Below are 12,412 nucleotides of genomic sequence, written 5' to 3' on the forward strand. Positions count from 1 at the left end.
GGCCATCTGAATTTCTGCTGAGTTTCCCGAAAGAATGAGCAGTCCGTGCAAACCCGCTGTCCATGTTCCGGAGAACAAACATATCCTCGTCCTGTTCCAGTGCCAAAATAAACGCTCCCCTTGCAAGGACATCAATCATGTTAATTATGGCAAACACCCTAATAACAATTATTACAATAATATCTCATTAAGAGCCAGACCGAGAATGGCGGGAAAGAAATTAATAGTAGGCAGGTGTACAAGGCCACAATTACGGAACCTGAAATTAACTTAATGCCTCTAGGCAAACGGAGGAAAGACGGAGGAAGCCCAGGGAATGAGCAACGTAGGGCGACAACCTCTCGCGTGGGTGCTTACAAGAAGAAACAAACAGGAATTTCAAAAAAGCAAACAAAAATGTTTTAAAAGTGTAAATTCGGCTGAATAAGAAACGTGGAAGCAGAGCGAGAGGGTCTTTTCCCGGCAGAGTTGCGCGCAGAGAGATGAGAAGAGAGCAGCTGAACGTGATCAAGGGGTGCCACGGAGCGCTGCGGCAGGCGTCAAGCGCGCGCCTCAGCCCGCGACTGGCAGCTTGTCCATCTCCTGTCAGTCAGTCATTATGAATCGCCGGAGCCGCGAGGGAAGTGCCTCCTCGCCTTGACCTATCATATTACGGCTTCGGTAAGCGGCTAATTCTCCCCATCGTTAGACGCCGTCAACACGCCATGCATTTTGCTCGCTTGCAAGCAATTTCGAATCCCGGAGCGAGCCAGTGAAGGTAAACTGTCGCCGTCACAAAAATAATTTGAATTTCAATGCAGTAGGCTTATTCAGCGTGCGCTCTCTCTGTCTCATACACACCCTAGAACCTTTTTTTGCTCGTCTTCTTATACATATATATGTTTCTCATCAACGTGAACTGACCGCCACCTTTTACTGGCTGAGCTCCCCTCGGCACCCATAGGCCTACCCGCTAGCTGAAGTGGCCTGACACGGGGCTACCACTGCTGCATGTTCTATCACAGTGATCAGGATGGCTCTTTTAGCCCCAGGGCTGTTCCTGAGTGCCCAGAGCCCTCGAGGAAGGAAGCAGCGTGTCAGCGCTTCCTCCAGCCCTTTCTGCGCGGGCTTTAACGTGGAGTGCACATCCACTGAATTTTGATTGCGCTGTACAGTCAGCTACGAGACTACATTAGGGAGCCCAGTGGAAACGCAGTGAGAGGCAAGCTCCAAAAAGAATTTACGATAGCAAAAATACTGCAAAAATGCTGGAATACCTAAGTCACTGTATTCTTGATTACTTCTGCAACAGTGTGCATCGCACCAAGAACGAAAATATTGTTTTTTTGTGAAACAACAAATTTTACACAAAAAGGTTTTATGACATACTGGTGAGCATTTCTGATTTTTATTAAATTCTCAGAACTGGTGTTTGTATTTAATACCTCTGAAGCGAAAAGTCATCACTGACTGGGCAGAGTAAGAGTAATAATGGACTAATATCTTATCAGGCTGCTCTAGACAAAATGATAAAGCATCTCAAAAGAAGGGTTTCTAGCGCTTCATTAAGACCTATATCAAAAGTAGTCAGTCTCTCTCTCTCTCTCTCTCTCTCTCTCTATCCATCTACACCCCCCCCCCCCCCCACCGCGCGCGCGCGCGCACACACGCAAATATCACTATGCAAATACTCTATATGTAATGACATTTAGAGACTCATTAAAGTCGTATTTCGCTTCATAAATTTTGGGCAGTTACAAATCCTTTGTTCTCAGAAACGAAGAAAGTGAAACGGTGAAAGTAACAGTGGCGACCTTTGAAGCGACCTTTACTTCGTCTCACGGCGGCACTTGACGACACACCCTGGAACGTGTTAATGAAACCAATTTAATCTAACCGTGCGCTTTCGCGACATCCAATAATCACACTTGCATAATGCCACGCTAAAGGTATCAATCATTTTAACCTTCACTGAGGTCGCGCGTCACCTTCACAAAGGCGCTCATATGGTGTTAATGAGCGTGTAATGTAAGCGGCTGGCCACTCGTCTCGCGCGCTTAGAAAAAAAACGGAGCAGCGGCTCCAGATCTGTCTCTCCGCATCACTCGGGAGCGATCAGAGGGAATGAAAAAGCAGACCTCATTCACGACATCTATAATCACCAACCATAACACACCATAGCGCCGGCTGCTTGCGGAAAATAGTCATCTATATAATGGGAAAGCCGCACATTATAGCAGTGGGTTATTCCTGGACATTCACAGCAACAAGAAAAAAGCCTGCACTTGCTGGGTTTGTCCTAGTGTGGATAGAGTTGTTCCAGTGGCAGCTCCCACCCACCACACACAAACGTATAATGAGACTTTTGCCTAAAGTACTGAACACGGATATCAGTGGCATTGATAAATCGCTAAAATACATCTCCAAGTCCGCTCCACATCGTCTCGTCAAACGTGACCTTTTTTTTTCTTTTTTTTCGGCGAAGGTAGCAGGAGGAAACGCGGCTGGAGGCTCGTCTGCGTTACTAATGGAAATGATATACGGCAATATTGCCGCGGCGCCTCCCACACGTGCTCCCGTCGTCCCAAACAAAAGGACTGGCAACTTATGAACTGCGCGCACCGCTCCGCAGAGTCCATAAAACAACTGGCCCCGGTCGCTCGGGGAGACGCTCCTCCGACCCCCGCCTCCACCCCCCGACACCGCCCCGTTCTCGCATAGGACCACCAGATGACACAGATGGGCTGAGGGCAAACAAAACAGGGGGCTCCCTTTGTATCGGACCGGGGCCCGTTCAGAAAGCCATTCAAGCAACAAATTAGGCAAAGCTTGCCGAAGCACTAAAGGTTCTTGCACTTTTATTAGCTCACCAGTCGCCGTAAACACGGCCTGATTTACGCTATGCTGCTCAGTTTAAGGCGTAATATGCAAAGCAGGGTGGATGAAAAGTTTTCATAAGGGCCCATTGGCTGAGATGGCAATTCAATAATTCAATACATGTATCTATAAAGAGTGTCGAAGGCCTCCCACTGTTGGAAGGCAACCGATTTGTTTAGAAACGAAGGCAACGTTTGCATTTGCTGTCCCAAAGAAATTTCTACCTTTCTCAACCCCCCCCCCCCCCAGAAAGTAGTAGCATGTAAACATGTGTGGTTCTTCTGAGCCCTGTGATCGGCATGGCCTTCTCACTGTTTGTGCTGAGGGGGCTTGTATTTAAGTCCCTGGAGAAGACAACTCGCTATTCTTTAATATGCTCTTGTTTTCATCTGCTTTTTCCTCTTCTCAGCCTGACTGACTTATTCTGCAGCTCACTGGCTCTCTCCCTCCCTCCATAACCACTCTCTCTCTCTCTCCCCTCTCTCTCTCTCTCTCTCTCTCTCTCTCTCTCTCCACCCCTCCCCTCTCGCAATCTGCATAGAGAGACATTTGTCATCATTAGCCTTGGTCCGACAGTTGGCACCCGGCACCTCAGATCTCGAGGACTTGCAATTATGAACCCTTCATCTCGTATTTGGGTTACACGGCCTAATTTCATCATGGCCTTCAGATTTCAGCATTTCATTACCCAAACCCCCCAACCTGGGGAAGAACACAGACCCTATTCTCCTATTCTCTCTTACACCCCCAACTCCCACCCCCACCCCCACCCCATCCCTCCAACCGGCTGTACGGTACCCGTGCCCCTCAGGACAGGGTGGTGTAATTAATTTGAAATGCATCGAGGCACTGTCCACACCGGGGCTGTTTTGTGAGGACGGCTCGGCTACGTATCACCGGGTCAGTGGGCAAATGATTACGGACTCAACCTCTAGACACAAGCCGTCTCTCACACATTAAGATTAATCGCTGGGAACCGGGATGTCCGCGCAGGATGCACACTTGTTTAAGGCGCTTTCACAGGGCCTGAAGAGTTCTCTGTGTTTACTTGGAGATCGCTCTTCCAGAACTATAAATACACGGACCGCTTCCTCTAGCACCCGCCTCTCAAATGAATAACAATCCTCATTCATAAATATTGCTTAAATCAAGTTTATTTTTTTTCCCAGAAAAAAAATGACCCAAATTATATTAATATTAAATCTATGCAAATTTATGGATGGCAATTGTAAGGGAAGCGGACAAGCAACGGGGAAATGGAGCCGTAGAGTGAGTCTTGTGATTCAAATGATTCAGCTCTCAAGACTCTCTCTCTCTCTCTCGCTCTCTCTCTCTGTCTCTGTCTCTCAGCACTTAAAGAGCAGTAAAGTTAATTTGTGTTCTCAGGGCTGGGGTTTATAGACATGTTTTAAGCACATATGGGCTTTAGCCTGCTCCGCCGTTCCCGACGCGGTCCGGCCTCTGCGTGCGCCTCGGGCGCCTTTCTCCCCAGTTCCCCAGCACCCAGGGGAGGAGCTCGCTAACGCGGCATGGAAACTAAAACAAATGGGGGGGCAGGATCCAAGCAGTATGGAAGGTAGGGGTCTGACAGGCGGGAAGCAAAAGAAAATTAACTGGGTGTCCTGCGGTGCAACCATATTGCCTTGGATAAGCGAATTTGCCTCGGCAGAAAACTCAATGACAATTCTGATGGCCGGTCTGGAGAATCTGGAAAGCATATGTCATAATAAGTGTCCATCACACCACGCCATCCCTCCCAGTGCTTGGGGTCTGTGGTAATATCACTTGTCTCAAAAGATGGGTCCTTAATCTGATTTACATTCTACTGTGTCACTCCATTAAATCCTTTGACAATCCAAAATCTGACCTAGCGACTCCTTTGATGCTGTAGTCCGTGTTCCTTGCATTTTAAAATTCTGTTTATTTGTTTGTGTCTGTGCGCTGAAAGAGCACGCAGGGCAAAATTATCAGACCAGCACAAAAGAACGTCCCTATGTGATGACAACCTACAGCTGAGATGACCTCTTTTTGTCAGTTAATAATAGGATTATTAAAATGGCCATGGAAAAAAAAAAGACTATTAACTTCAATTAAGGAGAAACAGAGGTCGTAAAGATCCAGACGCTGGAGTCTCCTACAGCTTTTCATGACACTATTAATTATAGCGTCTAAAACTGTCCAAACGTGTTCTGGGGAAATTACTAAAGGAACCTCAACTGACCTCAGCTTCCTGGGCCTCAAACGTGGGTTTATTTTTGAACATGATTTGACATGATCAGGACCTTTATTATTATAACGATTCTGAAAATAACTCAGATAATCATGTTTACATCTAAAATAATATGAGATCATTGTAACTTAAGTTACCTAAAATTGGGGGATTTAGGAACTTTTTGAGGACTTTTATTTATGTTTTTTGTCAAATTCTCAATCAATTCTCTATAAATCTATGAATTAGAGAGAATTCATTCTCTCTATAATGGTTCAGAAAAATCAGATTATGAAAAATAAAGGATTTTTACAGTATCTTTTAATTTTTTATAATAATTTAATCATCCTACACCTAGCTGTGTTATTATATATTCATCCCTCATGTTTTGCCACTTCGACTGTGCAAAGGAAGAGATTTTTGAGTTTATGTGATGCTTATCTTTCCAAACCTTTCACTAAAACACTTGTTTATCTAAACCCTGTTTAAATGGCTCTTGTGGGACAGTTAACCGGGGTGTCACATGTCAGTTTTAGCTGTTTGACAAGGGTCATTACCAGGTTGCTGAAATGTTCTGACAGCAGTATCATCAGAACGAGGGGGTGGGGTGGGGGGTATTAAAAGATCACTGGGGAGGAAACTCCAGAACAAAGGGGCCTTCAGTGAGCTAAACGTTTCCTCAGTCATATGCTTGGGCAACATGAGCGGAAGCCCGTTTCATTGTATTGATTTACGCAACTACACGTCCCATTGGCTGGACATGGACGCACCGCGCCGTAAATGATAGCGAGGTCCAGGGATAGTGTGCCATGGAGACAGACACACAGGCAGCAATGTTACAGAGACATGAAAAGGGTTGGGGAGGTCAAGGGCAATGAGAAGTGCCCTCAGGTCAAGCCTGAGCGCTCGACCACATGAGTTATATGGCACTGCGGATCAAACGCCTTGCATGTATTCGGTTCGCGTGTGAAAGGCACTGAGTGGAGGAGCTGATGGCAGTCAGCCGCGGTGCTTGTATTTACGTCGTCGAGGAGTGTTACAGTGGCGAGAAATAACGGACGTAGTGTTTTATACCCTGCCAAATGTACACACTTACAATCTCCTTCGACAACGGAAGTGAAACTTTGAAACTGTGACGCTGCTGCAGTTAGATAGGTGTCCTCACGAATCATCCTTATTAAAAACATACTCGTGGGTTTTTTTTTTTCCGATATCACGTGCCGAGCCTGTCGGGAGTCCGCGGCCGCGGCGGAGCAGGACGAGACCGGTGCGGTCTGATGCAGGCAGTGACCCCCAGCACATGCTACGGATTAGGGGCAACTAAGCTCAGTGAAATGGAGCTGGACACTGGGGAATGCCAAAGGAACATGCTGGGAACTGACAGGCAAACAAAAACTGCTCAGAGTGTCTCCGAATCAGAACCAGCAAAAGAGGGCCCTCAGTCTGCATCCAATAAAGAAAAGAACCTGCTGTGAGATATAGAGTGTGTGTGTGTGTGTGTGTGTGTGTGTCAGAGAGGCACAGAGCAGGAAAAGTGGGAGTAAGAGGATGTCACAGAGAAGGAGAGATTTTCTGCGTTTCACTGTAGAATCTTTCAACTGCCCTTCTGGTCTCCTGCAAATGCCTTCAACTACCAGCACGCACTGTGTATAATCCAAACATCAGCTACATTACAAGGGGCATGCAGCAATGATGAGCTGGAGAATTAGCTCACTCCTTCAAGTGTGATGTACACTTGGGCTCTGGGAAAGCAAAAACCGCAAACAAAAGCAAACAAAAAACAACACTGGCCTTGAACATCAAAAGCTGGACTGGCGCACATCTGATGTGCGTTATCTGTCTCACGGAGCGACAGCACTGTTATTTGCAACCTTGGTCTAAAGGCAGCAGCAGAGAACTATTAATTATGGCTGCTCAACATTTTACACACAGACCGCGCCAAGCAGACCATGGGGCTCCATTTGTGTCCACTGGCCAGTGAATGTTCTTAGTTAAAGAAAAAGAACCTGATGGAACGTGGAACTGGTGATCGAGAACCTGGCATTAGAATGTGGAACTGGTGACCGAGAACCTGACATTATAAAGCGGAACTGGTGACCGAGAACCTCACATTATAAAGCGGAACTGGTGACCGAGAACCTGACATTATAAAGCGGAACTGGTGACCGAGAACCTGGCATTAGAATGTGGAACTGGTGACCGAGAACCTGACATTATAAAGCGGAACTGGTGACCGAGAACCTGGCATTATAATGCAGAACTGGTGACCGAGCCAACCAATATGCTTAGTTTTGTTGCTTTCAACAAATTCACACACAGTTAAAGGAATATTCAAATTCACTCTTGGTGAGAATCTGTGCTTCAAACATTTCCAAATTCATGATCTTAAGAAACAAAGTTTTATAAACAAAAAAGCTCGAGTTAATAACACATCTTTAGAGATTAGAAAGTTTGGCTTTAGAAGTACACTACGTAAAATTTCATATTGCATTTAATTGTTTAGTATTAATCATTCACAACTTAAAAGCATAAAAACAGTACTTCGAACCTGTTTCAGTCACTCTGAAATCCCTCAGAAGATAAAGGTCTGCAGACAGCCCATTTAAGAAACCATCTCATATGTGCTACATTTAGTAATAGCCTATTATTTATTCTTTCTTAATATTTCATTATTATGGCTACTTACAGTAAGTCGTCTTACATACTGATATCATCTATATGATGATCATGAAAATGATCATGAAACATGATCACGAAAATCTCGAAAGGTTATCGCATGTCTCCCAAACTTCGACTCTAGTTTTGGTGTAGTGGTGCCCGTATAAACGAATCTTCCGTCCAGGCAAAATTGGAGCAGATTATGTAGCGAATGCTGCGATGATCTGTGGCAGTGCTGGAAATCTATTCACCGAGCAATGAACTTTTTCTCCGCTGGACCGACGGGGTCTCCTCGAAGGCCTATTTACTGCGTGCGCGTCTTGGCGTTTGGCTGCGCAGCCATGCAGACGCGCCGCACGAGTACACCGACAACGCAGACAGCTGAAACGTCAGAGAATGATGGTGTGAAATCCTTTAAAATTCGAACGAACGAATGAATATTATATATATATATATATATATATATATATATATATATAAAAGAGTTACACGAAATTACTGAACGATTCTAAAATATTCTCAATCACTTCGTTAAAATCAGAATAATTCATTCAGTAATAATAATAAAGTAAGTTTTAGCCCCAAAACAAAACAAACAAACAAAAAAAATCCATTACATTTTAAAATCATGCTTCTGTTATCATTAAGGTGCAATGAAAAATGAAGGACGGTTGTTTAAAAATGCCAGACGCTGAGATTATTTCTAAGATAAATTCTACGTATCTTGCTCATTTTCGTCAAAAAAAAAAAAAAAAAAAAAAAGCCAGCAAAACTACAGCTAATGTCTGGACTGAAATAACACCACGAGCATTAGACTACACCGAAATATATTAGATCCTGCAGAAAGCAAACCTAGAAGATGTGTAGGCTACATATGTCGTAACCGCGCAGATCCCACGTCATGCTGTCACTACAAGTTACTGGATGAATGTGTGAGGCAGAATTCAGGCCTCGCTGACACTCTAATACACGTTAAGCAAAATGGCAAGGATTATACAAAAATCGCTAAATATGCCACTAAACGCGCAATTTAGGCGACGATTATTAATGTTAATCTACTTCTGTGCATTTTGCTGCCATTACTGATATTAAATCATTATTATTACACATGGCGTTATGTATAAGATACTAACATCGTTTTGAATGCCTCTTTTATAAAAGCGTTTAAAATCGATCATTTTACTTCACTTAACGAGAAGCAGAACATTTCAAACATTCCCATGTCTAAATGGACAGACGTAGGCCTACTTAGTATTATTTATTTTAAAAATGTCTTTCCTCCAATAGACATATAGTCATATAACTTTAATATCCGCAACTTCCACATTTTGAAACGTTAGAGTGTTGCTAGGTACCCTAATACACTAGCAGGCTATTTTGGGGATATTAAAAATCTTATTTCAAAACAAACGATAAATGCAATTCCAGCCACGCAGCGCGCATTAGCGTATAAGAGGCTACCGCGAACAGAGCAAATGCCATTATCAAAATCCGAATTACCGGGAACCGAAAATCCCCGCATGTCCGAGACTTCTGCGCCCTATAATAAAGCGAGCAGCGAGCCTTACGCACGCTTCGGAACACAATCGACAAAGCGACGAAGACAGACGATATTTGAATAAGAAAATAATATGTTGGAAATCAAAGAAATATCAATTTAGACATATTATGAAATAACATAATTTAAACCTATAGAGCGAATGACAGTTATTCAGTAAGTGGACCAAAGAACCCTGGGAGAAAAGAGATCGAAAAATAAATAAATAAATAAATAAAACCTGATCCTTCTCTCTGTCTAAAGTGCATACATAGGTGTGTTCGCTGATCTGGACATGTCTACCTTTACACTTACATGTATATAAAAGCTCGGGATTAATTTGTCGTCGATAATCTGAAAGCGGTGACGAATCGTGCAGCGATTGGACGCCCTCGAAACCCTCCCTTTATAATTTTACGGGAGTGTGTCCGGAGATCTTAAACACACCAGCACCGGCAGCCGTTAGCGCGAGGACACACACACACACGAGCACGCAGCACTTTTCAACTCCAAAAACAAAAAAAACAAAACTACGTTCTAAAAATATTGCATGTGAATACAGGGAATGGTTTTAACTACTGAAAACTGTACCGGTGCGCTATTCCAAGCCTCTTTCGTGGACTTTTAATTAACGCGCGCAACGACGGACGAGGACTTACTTTTTTGGTGCATCTAAAAACCGCGACTGATGATTTAACCGACGTACACGCACGTGCCAAGAGCACAGATAATAGGTTTGGTTTATTTTCGAGAAACTTTTTTCGCCCAAGTAGTTCACGTTCTTCTCTAAAATTGGCTCCCGTACAAACAGCCGCGTTGGATCCCTCGGGTTACTGCGAGACTCCGGTATACAACCCGGATCTCTGCCCAAACATGATAGCCGCACAGGCCAAGCTCGTATACCACCTCAACAAATACTACAACGAGAAATGCCAGTCTCGGAAGGCGGCCATCTCCAAGACCATCAGGGAGGTTTGCAAGGTGGTCTCGGATGTCCTAAAAGAGGTCGAGGTGCAAGAGCCACGGTTCATCAGCTCCTTGAACGAAATGGACAACCGTTTCGAGGGTCTGGAGGTCATCTCCCCCACCGAATTCGAGGTGGTCCTCTATCTCAACCAGATGGGGGTCTTCAACTTCGTGGACGACGGCTCTCTGCCCGGCTGCGCCGTGCTAAAGCTAAGCGACGGCCGCAAAAGAAGCATGTCCCTCTGGGTCGAGTTCATCACGGCGTCGGGATACTTGTCAGCGCGCAAAATACGCTCCAGGTTCCAGACGCTGGTGGCGCAGGCGGTGGATAAATGCAGTTACAGAGACGTGGTTAAGATGGTCGCGGACACGAGCGAGGTGAAGTTGCGCATCAGGGACAGATACGTGGTTCAGATCACTCCGGCTTTCAAATGCACTGGTATATGGCCCCGGAGCGCAGCACACTGGCCCCTGCCCCACATTCCGTGGCCGGGCCCCAACAGGGTAGCAGAAGTCAAAGCGGAGGGCTTCAATCTACTGTCGAAGGAATGCTACTCGTTAAACGGGAAACAGAGCTCGGCGGAGAGCGATGCCTGGGTGTTGCAGTTCGCGGAAGCTGAGAACCGACTGCTGTTGGGAGGTTGCAGGAAGAAATGTCTGTCCCTGCTCAAGACGTTACGCGACCGTCACCTTGAACTACCAGGACAGCCTCTGAATAATTACCACATGAAAACTCTGGTGTCGTACGAGTGCGAAAAACATCCGAGAGAGTCGGACTGGGACGAAAACTGCCTTGGGGACCGCCTGAACGGAATTTTATTGCAGCTCATTTCGTGTTTGCAGTGCAGGAGGTGTCCTCACTACTTCCTACCGAACCTAGACCTTTTCCAAGGGAAGCCCCATTCCGCTCTCGAGAACGCAGCCAAGCAGACTTGGCGACTGGCGAGAGAGATTCTGACCAACCCTAAAAGCCTGGAGAAGCTTTGAGGTAAAACTATACCGACATGTATGTGAAGTGAAAGCAGAAAGTAGGCCTGCTTTGGGGTGCCTAACGTCCGTGGGAAGGCCTAAAACTAAGCCAGAAATGCCTGGACAAAACGCGCGCTGCTGGTAAATCCTACCCACGTGCTTGTAAAATGTGTATTTATGGCATTGATAAAAATTATTTTAGAGATCTCCGTCTAAAATAGTTTTTATAACTCCTGTGACCGTTTTCTATAAGCGAGCAAAATGTAACAACAATCAAAAATGAATGGTTATTTATCATCAGTGTTATAACTTCCCCCCCTCTTTTTATTCTTCAAAATCAGAGCCCGTGACAAGCCTTGACAAATTACAGACCTGTACATTTTTATACTGTAAATACATACATTTGTAGATTGTGATTCCGGTGGTCTGAAATTGTGAATGTTGTTCTGTGACACGTAAATAGACGTTTAATTCCACCTGTTTTAACATTCGCCTGAATTATTTCTGATAGCGAAGGTAAGATATAAAAAAGATAAAGAAGCATTTAGACCTGCATCTATGATAGTTTAACTATTGTCAATGGCAAGTTTATCATTTTTAGAGTTTACATTTTGGTGGTACTATTTGTCACATTTTTAGACATTCCATACACATACTTGAATTCTTATTTAAAATATATTCGACCATTTTGTTTGTACCTTGCTTACATGATAAAAGCTTAAAAAAATGAGAATATTATATATATATGGAAAAAATATACCTGAAACAATGCACTTGAAATACACTGGACTATAACATTGTGTTTGGATTTTTTATTTCTGTCTCTGAATTTATTTAAAGAGTTAATAAAAAAAAAACAAAGACAGGATATTTGTGTGCGAATAATGATTTAGAATGTTTAGAATGTGTAGGCCAAATTTACTAAATATCAGCGATTATCTGAAAAGCATCTGAACTTGCGCCAAGGACCGGTACTGTTTGGTAACACCCACAACGGTCTAATTAAATGTGAATCATATCGAATTCTTTTTACAAGCTTTTTTCCTATTCGCAGTTTAATGAGAGAAACAATTCCCCCTCATCGGCGCATTACACTAAGCAGAGAAAACAGACAATTGTGATTTTTAAGTGCGTAGAAAAAATATATATGTAAGCCGGAAATATGCCCATTTAGTAGCGTTTTTTTATTTTTATTTTTAGGTACTCTAAAATGTTTC

At 44.1% G+C, this 12,412-nt stretch overlaps 2 protein-coding genes across 11 annotated transcripts in view; one reads left to right on the forward strand and one right to left on the reverse strand.

The window, feature by feature from the left end:
* Positions 1-12,412, reverse strand: part of nbeab (neurobeachin b) — a 189,152-nt gene that overhangs the window by 48,182 nt on the left and 128,558 nt on the right. The gene's annotated exons all lie outside the window — the stretch shown is intronic.
* Positions 9,692-12,060, forward strand: mab21l1 (mab-21-like 1). Its single transcript, XM_027017959.3, has one exon. The coding sequence runs from the start codon at positions 10,134-10,136 to the stop codon at positions 11,211-11,213; it is 1,080 nt and encodes a 359-aa protein (XP_026873760.1). The 5' UTR covers positions 9,692-10,133; the 3' UTR covers positions 11,214-12,060.

This window comes from Electrophorus electricus, chromosome 17 (genome assembly GCF_041902795.1).
Source record: "Electrophorus electricus isolate QZ-2024a chromosome 17, ASM4190279v1, whole genome shotgun sequence".
Lineage (NCBI taxonomy): Eukaryota > Metazoa > Chordata > Actinopteri > Gymnotiformes > Gymnotidae > Electrophorus > Electrophorus electricus.

Excerpts from the sequence above, each read along its gene's own strand:
- mab21l1 (XM_027017959.3), top strand. The coding sequence starts at position 10,134 with ATGATAGCCGCACAGGCCAAGCTCGTATACCACCTCAACAAATACTAC.